Genomic DNA, 12740 nt, shown 5'->3' on the forward strand with positions numbered 1-12740 from the left:
CAGGATTAAAAACTCATTTGTGGATTCCAATAGTAATAAGGCTTAGCTGCAAGGTCAGAGGGAGAAAGTTTAAAGATGATGAGTAGGGCAAGTTTCTTTTCCATGCACAGGGGAGAAAAAAGGCTCAAAGTGCTGGAGGAACTCAGTGGGTCAGCCAGCATCTCTGCAGAACGTGGATAGGTGACGTTTCTGGTCGGGACAGGGAGGATAATAGACAATAGGTGCAGGATTAGGCCATTCGGCCCTTCGAGCCAGCACCGCCATTCAATGTGATCATGGCTGATCATTCTCAATCAGTACCCCGTTCCTGCCTTCTCCCCATACCCCCTGACTCTGCTATCCTTAAGAGCTCTATCTAGCTCTCTCTTGAATGCATTCAGAGAATTGGCCTCCACTGCCTTCTGAGGCAGAGAATTCTACAGAGATTCACAACTCTCTGACTGAAAAAGTTTTTCCTCATCTCCGTTCTAAATGGCCTACCCCTTATTCTTAAACTGTGGCCCCTGGTTCTGGACTCCCCCAACATTGGGAACATGTTTCCTGCCTCTAACGTGTCCAACCCCTTAATAATCTTATACGTTTCGATAAGACAGGATGTTTCCAGTGGTGGGGTAGTTGAGATCCAGAGGTCACGGTCTCAGAATGCAGGGTACAGCATTTTAAACAGAGGTCAGTTCTTTAGGAAGAAATTGGTGAATCAATGGAATTCTCTGCTGTGGAGGACAGTGGAGACCAGGCATTATATGTATTAGAGGGGGGAGATATAATGCTAAGGAGTTTGGAGATGTGGGGGAAAGCAGGATTGTGGTCGTGGTGTGGGTTACACTGAATGTATTCAAGATAGTTAGATGTAGCTCTTAGGGCAAATGAAATCAAGGAATAGAGGGGGCAAGCAGGAACTGATTATGGATGATCAGCCTTGATCATATTGAATGGCCGTGCTGGCTCGAAGGGCCGAATGGTCTACTCCTGCACCTATTTTCTATGTTTCTATGAATGATCGAGCAGACCCAAGGGGCTATGTGACCTCCTAATTTCAAAGTTGTGGAGACATCCAGGTTATTGGTCTGTACAACATCAATGCGAGTGTAATTCTTCTTGAAGTACCCTGCCCGCAGTGAATGTCAGACCAACTCAAATAGCACCAAAAAAGAACCCAAAGTGCTGGAGTAACTCAGCGGTTCAAGCAGCATCTCTGGAGAACATGAGTAGGTGACAATTTTGGGTCGATACCTTCTTCAGGCTTTACATTCAGAAGAAGGGTCTCGACCCGAAACGTCACCCATTCCTTCTCTCCAGAGATGTTGCCTGTCCCGTTGAGTTACTCCAGCTTTTTGTGTCTATCTTCGGTTTAAACCAGCATCTGCAGTTCCTTCCTACACATTATTTTAAAAACGTTTAAATTAAACACGCGTAAATCGAGAGGGGGCTGTATTGTGTTGAAGTAACCAGCTTTCATCGTTAGTTGATTGCCGGGCACAGATTTACCTTTGGTATGTTGGAAACGATCTCATATGTAACTCCACACGAATGAAGAATGTACTTGTAGGACATTCTTCGCTTCAGACTCTGGGTAAAACTCTGAAAAAGTCATTAGAGAAATACGTTTGAATTAAGAACTTAATGAGATTAATTCTTCCCCTCTATGCGAAATTTAACGAGCAGTGTAAAAATAACACAGAATAATGCTTTAAAGAACTGGCAGCACTTTAAACGTTGGCGTCTCCGCTGGAATGGATTAAATAATACCCATGGCTTTCCTTTTGAAATTATCAACCGCCAGTTAAAATTGTCTCAGAAAAATAAACAGACTGGATTTAGAAGTGAAAGGTGGGCTGGCTGAATCACCACGGCAACAGGCAAGGCAGGCCAAGCTGGGTGATTGATCTCCAATTAGTGAACCCTTCTGGTCTAATAACCCACAAGCTCAAAACAGGAGTTCGATGCAAAAGTCATGTTCATGAGTCATAGGAGCAGAAGTAGGCCATTCGGCCCATCGAGTCTACTCCACCATTCAATCATGGCTGATCTATCCAACCTCTCTCAACCCCATTCTCCTGCCTTCTCCCCATAATCCCTGACACCCTTACTAATCGAGTATCTGTCAATCACCACTTTAAAAATATCCAATGACGGCCTCCACAGCCGTCTGGGGCAATGAATTCCACAGAGTCACCAACCTTTGACTAAAGAAATTCCTCCTCATCTCCATTCTAAAGGTGCGTCCTTTTATTCTGAGGCTGCCCTTTGGTCCTGGACTCTCCCACTAGTGGAAACACCCACTCTACATCCACTCTGTCCAGACCTTTCTCTATTCGGTGAGTTTCAATGAGGTCCCCCCTCATCCTTTCTAAACTCCAGCGAGTACAGGCCCAGTGCCGTCAAACGCTCATCATACGTTAACCCAATCATCCCCAGGCAGCTTCCCCTAAACCTCGTCTGGACCCTCTCCAGTGCCAGCACACCCTTCCTCAGATATGGGGCCCAAAACTGCTACAATATTCACCAGAAGGTGCCAGCACTTTTACTGCCTCAAACATTAGATTCTATATCTAGCCTTAGTTCGCAGCAGCAACTTTGTGTACCAATTTTAACTGAATCTGCACTGCAGATTCTGAAAACTATTTTAACAGTGATTTCTTTCCTTGTGAATTGGAGGAAGACAAAAGGATCATTGTCACGGTAATCAGTGAGATGGATTTTTACCCCTTCCCTTTTCACCCCCTGAAAATTTTCTACCCAACATCCATGCAATGAGAAACCAATGTGCAAGAACTCACCACTATCCACGGTGGCGCAGCGTTAGAGTTGCTGCCTCACAGCGCCAGAGACCCAGGTTCCATCCTGACCACGGGTGCTGTCTGTGCGGAGTTTGTTCGTTCTCCCCGTGACCTGTCTGCTTTCCTCCCACATTCCATGGACATGCAGGTTTGTAGGATAATTGGCTTCGGTAAAAAATTGTAAATTGTTCCTAGTGTGTAGTTTGTGCTTGTGTAACGGGGATCGCTGGTTGGCACGGCTTGTTACCACACTGTAACTCTGAACAACTACACTTTAGATATTAGAAACACAGAAACAGGCCCTTCGGCCCACCGAGTCTACCAGCGATCACACCGTACACCAGCAGTATCCTACTCACTAGGTATAATTTATTATTTTTACCGAAGCCAATTAACCTACAAACCTGTACATCTTTGGAGTGTGGGAAGAAACTGGAGCACCTGGAGAAAGCCCACGCAGGTCATGGGCAGAATGTACAAACTCTGTACAGATAGCACCTGTAGTCAGGATCGAACCCGGGTCTCTGGCGCTGTAAGGCAGCAACTCTACTGCTGTGCCACCGTGACGTCCTCTTGCTTCCCTGAAAAATATCAGGTTTTGGTGAAACAAAATAAAATGCTGGAGTAACTCAGCGGGACGGGCAGCATCTCTGGAGAGAAGGAATGGGTCTGAAGACTGAGGAAGGGTCTTGACCCGAAATGTCACCCATTCCTTCTCGCCAGAGATGCTGCCTGTCCCGCTGAGTTCAGTGTAGGTGTAAAGAGGTTCTTCTGCAGTTGTATAGGGCCCTGGTAAGACCACATCTGGAGTATTGTGTACAGTTTTGGTCCCCTAATTTGAGGAAGGACATCCTTGTAATTGAGGCAGTGCAGCGTAGGTTCACGAGATTGATCCCTGGGATGGCGGGACTGACATATGAGGAAAGATTGAAAAGACTAGGCTTGTATTCACTGGAGTTTAGAAGGATGAGAGTGGATCTTATAGAAACGTATAAAATTATAAAAGGACTGGACAAGCTAGATGGAGGAAAAATGTTCCCAATGTTGGGCGAGTCCAGAACCAGGGGCCACAGTCTTAGAATAAAGGGGAAGCCATTTAAAACTGGGGTGAGAAAAAACTTTTTCACCCAGAGAGTTGTGGAATTCTCTGCCACAGAGGGCAGTGGAAGCCAAATCACTGCATGGATTTAAGAGAGAGTTAGATAGAGCTCTTGGGGCTAGTGGATATGGGGAGAAGGCAGGCACGGGTTATTGATTGGGGACGATCAGCCATGATCACAATGAATGGCGGTGCTGGCTCAAAGGGCCGAATGGCCTCCTCCTGCACCTATGTTTCTATGAGTTACTCCAGCATTTTGTGTCTACCTTCGATTTTCAACCAGCACCTGCAGGTTTTGATTAAACTTGCACGAGGGGTTTCCTACCTGCTTATTGTAGACATTGACAGCTATACGTTTGCGTAGCACCAGCTCCACGGCTGCAGGGTGGCTGAGCTGCACCGTCACCTTTACAATCAAGTAGATGCGTTCATTCTGGCCGGTGACTTTGTTCAAGTAGATCGAATCGTGGACTGACGAATCCCAGGAAGCAACAGCAGAGATCTGGAAGCCAGGAGAGGGGAAAAAAAGGAACTGGATTTTAACAGGTTCCGTAAGCTTCTACGTTAAAGTTACCTGCTTGTCTGCAGTTCAACATCATCACATTTGCAGCCTGTAGCAAGCCCAGCACCACAATATGTAAACTACAGACTGACTCCCCTCCACCTCCCCAAATCTTTGCACATCCCCAATCGTTTCCACTCGTCACTTTTAATTTCATGTTTCATGCGTCTTGCACTTTATGATTGTTGGCCGATGAAATTTTCCGCCTGGGATAAATAACGTTCTATCGTATCGCATCGTATCGTAGTCAAGTCGAGGTGTCCTGAACCCAGGCACCAGGCAGGCAACACAGCCTTCGGGTCTCTCGATCCTCGTGATTGATCAGTGCCCAGACCATCACACCAACCAACCTGTGTCTCTCTTTCGTTTAAACCAGCATCTGCAGTTCCTTCAGACACACAAACCAACCTCCCTTCTAGTGGCTCCATTTATACCTCACGCTGCCTCGGCAAGGCCAGCAGCATCATCAAGGACCAGTCGCACCCTGGCCATTCCCTCTTCACCCCCTCCCACCGGGCAAGAGGTACAGAAGTGTGAAAAAGCACACCTCCAGATTCAGGGACAGTTTCTTCCCAGCTGTTATCAGGCAAATGAATCATCTTACCACAACCAGAGAGCAGTGCTGAACTACTATCTACCTCTTTGGTGAAACTTGGACTATACTTGATTGGATTTTGCTGGCTTTACCTTGCACTAAATGTTATTCCCTTATCATGTGCGTCTAAACTATAAATGGCTCGATTGTAATCATGTTGACTGGTTAACATGCAACAAAGGCTTTTCACTGTACCTCGGTACACATGACAATAATCTAAACTGTAACTGTTTTTTTGCATTATTATTCCAGTCTGATCCGAAACATCACCTATCCATGTTCTCGAGAGATGTCTGAAGAAGGGTCTCAACCTGAAACGTCACCAATCCATGTTCTCCTGAGATACCTGCTCTTGCTACCCCTCCCCCCACTCGCAACAAGGACAGGATCCCCCTCGTTCTCACCTTCCACCCCACCAGCCAGCGGATCCAACATATCATCCACCAACATTTCCGTCACCTACAACGGGACCCCACCACTGGCCACATCTTCCCATCCCCTCCCCTCTCTGCGTTCCGCAGAGACTGTTCCCTCCGTAACTCCCTGGTCCACTCGTCCCTTCCTACCCAAACCACCCCAACCCCGGGCACTTTCCCTTGCAACCGCACGAGATGCAACACCTGTCCCTTTGCCTCCCCCCTCAACTCCATCAAAGGACCCAAACAGTCTTTCCAGGTGAGACAGAGGTTCACCTGCACCTCCTCCAACCTCATCTATTGCATCCGCTGCTCTAGATGTCAACTTATTTATATCGGCGAAACCAAGCGCAGGCTCGGCGATCGCTTCGCTGAACACCTGCGCTCGGTCCGCATTAACGCAACTGATCTCCCGGTGGCCCAGCACTTTAACTCCCCCTCCCATTCCCAGTCTGACCTCTCTGTCATGGGCCTCCTCCAGGGCCATAGTGAGGCCCGCCGGAAATTGGAGGAGCAGCACCTCATATTTCGCCTGGGCAGTTTGCAGCCCGGTGGTATGAACGTCGACTTCTCCAACTTCAGATAGCTCCTCTGTCCCTCCCTTCCCCTCCTCCTTCCCAGATCTCCCTCTATCTTCCTGTCTCCACCTATATCCTTCCTTTGTCCCACCCCCGACATCAGTCTGAAGAAGGGTCTCGACCCGAAACGTCACCCATTCCTTCTCTCCCGAGATGCTGCCTGACCTGCTGAGTTACTCCAGCATTTTGTGAATAAATCGATTTGTACCAGCATCTGCAGTTATTTTCTTATTCTCCTGAGATACTGCCTGACCTGCTGAGTTAGTATCTCTGGAGAACATGGGTAGCCTCGGCAAGGCCACCAGCATAATCAAGAACCAGTCTCACCCCAGTCACTCTCTCTTCTCCTCTCGCCCATCAGGCAAGGGGTGCAGAAGTGTGAAAACTTACACCTCCAGATTCAGGGACAGTTTCTTCCCAGTTGTTATCAGGCAACTGAACCATCCCATCACCAACTGGAGAACGGTCCTAATCTCCTATCTACCCCATTGGAGACCTTCAAACTATCTTTAATCGGACTTGACCGGACACTATCTCGCACTAACCATTATACTCTTTATCCTATATCTGTACACAGTGAATGGCACAAATGTAATCATGTATAGTATCCAAACATGTACGCGTGTACAAAATCATGAGAGGAATAGATCGGGTAAACGCACAGAGTCTTTTGCCCAGAGTAGGGGAATCGAGAACCAGAGGACATAGGTTTATGGTGAGGGGGGGATAGATTTTGATGGGAATCTGAGGGGTAACTTTTTTACACAAACGAGTGGTGGGTGTATGAAACAAGCTGCCGGAGGAGGTAGTTGAAGGAGGTACTATCGCAACGTTTAAGAGACATTTAGACAAGTACATGGATCGGATAGTTTCGGAGGGATATGGGCCAAAAGCAGGCAGGTGGGACTAATTTAGATGAGGCATGCTGGTCGGCGTGGGCAACTTGGGCCAAAGGGCTTGTTTCACCCTGTATAATTCTATGACTCTGTGACTCTAGTCTTTTCGCCGACAGGATAGCATTCACTGTACCTCGGCACACATGACAATAATAAACTAAACTAAACTGAACCAAAGAGGAAGTTTCGTGTCGAGACTCTTCTTCAGACTATTGATCAGACTTCTTCAGATGTGCCTACTTTTTAAATTTAGAGTTCCACACACCAGAGGTTTTCTTCTCCCACTCACTTCTTTACTTCTCATTTTAAATGCACTGAGGGTGGCGCAGCGATAGAGTTGTTGCCTTGTAGCGCCATTGACCCGGGTTTGATCCTGACCACGGGTCCTGTCTATATGGTGTTTGTACACTCTCCCCATGACCTGCCTGAGTTTTCTCCGGGTGCTCCGGTTTCCTCCCACACTTGTACAGCGTTGAAAGTTAATTGGCTTCAGTGAGAAATTGTAAATTGTCCCGAGTGTGCGTAGGATAGATTTTTTTTTTAGAGATACAGCGCAGAAACAGGCCCTTCGGCCCACCGGGTCCGCGCCGCCCAGCGATCCCCGCACACACTAACACTATCCTACACCCACTAGGGACAATTTTTTCCATTTGCCCAGCCAATTAACCTACATACCTGTACGTCTTTGGAGTGTGGGAGGAAACCGAAGATCTCGGAGAAAACCCACGCAGGTCACGGGGAGAACGTACAAACTCCGTACAGACGGCGCCCGTAGTCAGGATCGAACCTGAGTCTCCGGCGCTGCATTCGCTGTAAGGCAGCAACTCTACCGCTGCGCCACCGTGCCGCCCTGTTAGTGTGTGGGGATCGCTGGTCGACGCGGACTCGGTGGGCTGTTTCCGTGCTGTATCACTAAACTAAACTACGAAACTAAACTGAACCAAAGGCGATATTTCGGGTCGAGACCCTTCTTCGGACGATTGATCAGACTTTTTCAGATATGGTTTCTTTTTAAATTTAGAATTCCACACATTTCTCACTTCTCACTTCTTCGACACTTTTCATTTTAAATACACCGCCAGGTGGAATTCTGTCATTCATCGCATTCTTTGCAACACAGCAAACATTTCAGACTTTTATTCGTGTGCAGCCAAGCCACGATTTATGTTGCGAGATACTTAAGGGCAGGATAACCAGACACTCAATAATGAAGTGGATTCAGCAAATGGTTCTTAAATTATAAATGAATCTCCCTGTAGTTTGGCACTCCCAGCGGTGAGTGATGTTCACAGAGACCAGACCGTAAGATAGGTTTGATAAAAAGGAGTGGAAAGAGATTCATTACATAAAACAATGAGCGTTTGATGAGCGTTTGACGGCACTGGGCCTGTACTCGCTGGAGTTCAGAAGAATGAATGGGAGAACCTCATTGGAACTTACTGAATAGTGAAAGGCTTGGATAGAGTGGATGTGGAGAGGATGTTTCCCACTAGTGGGAGAGTCTAGGACCAGAGGCCATAGAATTAAAGGACGTACAGTATCTTTAGAAAGGAGAGAAAGATTTTTTTTTAGTCAGAGGGTGGTGAATCCGTGGAATTCATTGCCACAGAAGGCTGTGGAGGCCATGTGGATGTGGAGAGGATGTTCCCACTAGTGGGAGAGTCTAGGACCAGAGGCCATAGAATTAAAGGATGTACAGTATCTTTAGAAAGGAGATAATAATAATAATAATACATTTTATTTATATAGCGCTTTTCATATACTCAAAGACGCTTTACAGAGATTTTGAGAACATAGGGAAATGAATAAATAGATAAATAAGTAAATAAATAAATGAACAGAGAAAGGAGACAGAAGGTGAGGTGACCTTCAGTGGTTGAAGGCAGTACTGAACAGGTGAGACTTTAGCGATGTTTTGAATGTGGTGAGTGTGGGGGAGTCTCTAACGGTTTGGGGTAGTGAGTTCCATAGGGTGGGAGCAGCGATGGAGAAAGCCCTGTCCCCCCAGGATCTGAGTTTAGTCCGGATGTGGGGGGATAGGAGATTGGCAGCGGCAGAGCGGAGGGTGCAGGTGGGAGTGTGCCTGTGGAGGAGGTCGGTCAGGTAGGATGGGGCCAGGTTATGGAGGGCTTTGTAGGTTATGAGGAGGATTTTGTACTGGATTCTCTGGGGGATGGGGAGCCAGTGGAGTTTATAAAGGACGGGGGTGATATGGTCACGGATCGAGGTGTGTGTGAGTAGACGGGCAGCGGAGTTTTGAATGTATTGAAGTTTATTGATGATTTTTGAGGGTGCGCCATAGAGGAGGCTGTTGCAGTAGTCCAGACGGGAGGTGATGAAGGCGTGGATGAGGGTTTCTGCAGCTGTGGAGGAGAGGGACGGACGGAGACGGGCAATGTTTTTGAGGTGGAAGAAGGCTGTCTTTGTGATGTGTTTGATGTGTTTGTCGAAGGAGAGGGTTTGATCAAGGATGATTCCAAGATTCCGGATGTGAGGTGAGGTGGATACTGGGAGACCATCAATGTTGAGGATGAAGTTTTGGGTGGATTTGGTGAGCATTTTTGGACCAATGATGATGATTTCAGATTTGTTGCAATTGAGTTTGAGGAAGTTTGATTGAAGCCAAGATTTTATTTCAGTAATGCAGTTTGTCAGTGTAGAGTGTGTGGTGGAGGAGATTGACTTGGTGGAGATGAGGAGCTGGATATCATCGGCGAAGCAGTGGAAGTTGAGACCATGACGGCGGATTAATTGACCAAGGGGGAACAGGTAGAGGATGAAGAGGAGGGGGCCAAGGACTGAGCCTTGGGGGACACCTTGGGGGAGGGGAGCGGTGGGGGATTTACAGTTGTTAATGGAGATGAACTGGTGTCTGTCAGAGAGGTAAGATTTGAACCAGGATAGGGCTGTGCCGGTGATGTTAAGGGAGGTTTCAAGTCGGGTGAGGAGAATGGAGTGATTTATGGTGTCAAAGGCGGCGCTGAGGTCAAGTAGGATAAGGATGTTGAGGTTGCCAGCGTCGGAGGAGAGGAGAATGTCGTTTGTGATTTTGAGGAGCGCAGTTTCAGTACAGTGGTTTGAGCGGAATCCGGATTGGAAAGTTTCATACAGGTTATTGGTAGAGAGGTGGTATTTGAGTTGGGAAGCTACAGCACGTTCCAAAACTTTGGACAGAAAGGGTAGGTTGGAGATTGGTCTGAAGTTGTTTGGGGTGTCAGGGTTTAGACCAGGTTTTTTCGGAATGGGGGTGACAGCAGCGATTTTGAGGGATGGCGGGACGATGCCAGTGGACAGGGAGGAGTTTATTGTTGCAGTGATAAGTGGAGAGAGAGCAGGAAGGCAGGCCTTGACAAAGCTGGAGGGGATGGGGTCCAGAGAGCAGGTGGCAGTTTTTATTCCTGTGAAGAGGTCAGAGAGGTCGGTGGTGGAGATTGGGGAGAACTGAGGCAAGATGGGAAAGATTTTTTTTTAGTCAGAGGGTGGTGAATCCGTGGAATTCATTGCCACAGAAGGCTGTGGAGGCCAAGTCAGTGGATATTTTTACAGCGGAGAATGAGAGATTCTTGATTAGTACGGGTGTCATGGTGTTATAGGGATAAGGCAGGAGAATGGGGTTGAGAGGGAAAGATAGATCAGCCATGATTGAATGTCGGAGTAGACGACGGGCTGAATGGCCTAATTCTGCTCCTAGAATTAGAACATATATGCAGACTGAAATTCTCCCACCTAGTCTGTATTCACATGACTTCTCAAATAACCCTGCTCAAGAATGACATCCTCTACTAAAAATACTTAATTACCAACACCCAAACCTAGTTTCAAACAAGTCTCTTTTAGTTTAGCTTTTTGGTTTAGAGAAACAGGGTGGAAACAGACCCTTGAGCCCACCAGGTCCGCACCGCCCAACGATCCTCGACATTAACACTACCCTACACACACCAGGGACAATCTTACATTTATACCAAGCCAATTTTACCTGTCCGGCAACATTACAGTCTGGTTTGGGAACAGCTCTGCCCAGGACAGGATGGCCCTGCAGAGAGTAGTGCGTTCAGCAGAACGCACCATGGGAACTACACTCGTCCCCCTGCAGGACCTATACATCAGGAGGTGCAGATCCAGAGCAAGCAAGATCATGAGGGACCCCTGCCACCCCAGTAATGGACTGTTCCAGATGCTACGATCAGGCAAACGCCTCCGCTGTCACGCTGTGAAAACGGAGAGGATGAGACGGAGCTTCTTCCCACAGGCCATCAGGACTGTCAACTTTTATAACCCCAGAGACTAAATTTTTGTCGACACTAATAGTAACTTATTAACTTTATTTATATGCTGTAACTGTAATTCTTTTTGTGCACAACCCGCAGGCATTGCCACTTTCATTTCACTGCACATCGTGTATGTGTATGTGACAAATAAATTTGACTTGACTTGACTTGACTTAACCAACAAACCTGTACGTCTTTTAAGTGTGGGAGGAAACGGGAGATCCCGGAGAAAACCCACGCAGCCACGGAGAGAACGTACAAACTCCAGCATTTTGTGAATCTCCTGAGATGCTGCCTGACCTGTTGAGTTACTCCAGCATTTTGTGAAATCTCCTGAGATGCTGCCTGACCTGCTGAGTTACTCCAGCATTTTGTGAATAAATACCTTCGATTTGTACCAGCATCTGCAGTTATTTTCTTACAACTCCTTACAGGTAGTCAGTCACTGGCACTGTAAGACAGTAGCTCCACCGCTACGCCACCCTTTTTTTAAACTAGAAATGGTAACTGGATCTATCAGGGCAAGGGACGCTTGCTTGTGTTTGTGAAATGGAGTATTCCCCCATCTCAGCACTCTGCGGTAACTTCAAGCACATAATCTCCGGAGAAAAATGCCCTGTCAAATGACCCTCTGGTATGCGCGGCATTTTAAATGAGTTCTCTCGTTTCCCCGTGGACTAAATGTCAGAGGGCAGCCAGCACCAGCCTGCTGGAGTCAGCTCATTAAACGAGGATTACCGTAGAGCTGTGGAATCATCTCGCTTGAAGCAAGGTGCTCGTATGACATGCACTCCGTGCCAACACCAATCAATTTATGCCCTGGAGCCACGTCTCCTCCCCTGACAGTCTGCTGATTGATACCACTGACTGCAAAGCAAGTTCGACGGCGCAGAGAGGAAAGTGAACCCATGCAGTAAAATAATTAGTGAAAATATCACGTTAAAGGGCCTGTCCCAGTTACCCGATTTTTAAGGCGACTGCCGGCGACTATCAAAATCGTAGCAGAGCGCCGAAAAACAGGATCAACAAACTCATCAGGAAGGCCGGCTCCATCCTGGGGGGCAGAGTTGGATACATGGGAGGTGGTCTTGGAGGGGAGGATGCTCCTCAAACTGCGGAGCATCTTGGACAATACAGCCCACCCCCTCCCTGACACACTGGTCAACCTGAGGAGCACCTTCAGCAACAGACTGGTCCCACCAAGATGCAGCACAGAACGCCACAGGAGATCCTTCTTCCCTGTGGCTATCAAACTGTGCAACTCCTCCCCTTTCTGTCATGTGGAAGACTGACTCTCATTTCCCCTCCCCCCACCTCAATCTTTGCACATCCCCAATCCTTTCCACTCATCACTTTAATTTCATGTTTCATGTATCTTGTGTTTTATGACTGTCAAGAAGGGTCTCGACCCGAAACGTCACCCATTCCTTCTCTCCTGAGATGCTGCCTGACCTGCTGAGTTACTCCAGCATTCTGTGAATAATTACCTTCGATTTGTACCAGCATCTGCAGTTATTTTCTTATACTTATATGACTGTTGGCAGAT

General features: G+C 47.4%; 1 protein-coding gene across 5 annotated transcripts in view; it reads right to left on the reverse strand.

Moving 5' to 3' along the window:
• The window catches only part of kif13a (kinesin family member 13A), a 269942-nt gene that overhangs the window by 44873 nt on the left and 212329 nt on the right, over positions 1-12740 (reverse strand). For all 5 annotated transcript variants that reach the window (XM_078414771.1, XM_078414778.1, XM_078414761.1 and 2 more), the window contains 2 exons: positions 4205-4381; positions 1489-1581 (listed from right to left, as the gene is read on the reverse strand). In XM_078414771.1, coding sequence (XP_078270897.1) covers positions 1489-1581; positions 4205-4381 — 270 coding nt within the window. The remainder of the gene's footprint in view (positions 1-1488; positions 1582-4204; positions 4382-12740) is intronic.

This window comes from Rhinoraja longicauda, chromosome 2 (assembly GCF_053455715.1).
Source record: "Rhinoraja longicauda isolate Sanriku21f chromosome 2, sRhiLon1.1, whole genome shotgun sequence".
Taxonomy (NCBI): domain Eukaryota; kingdom Metazoa; phylum Chordata; class Chondrichthyes; order Rajiformes; family Arhynchobatidae; genus Rhinoraja; species Rhinoraja longicauda.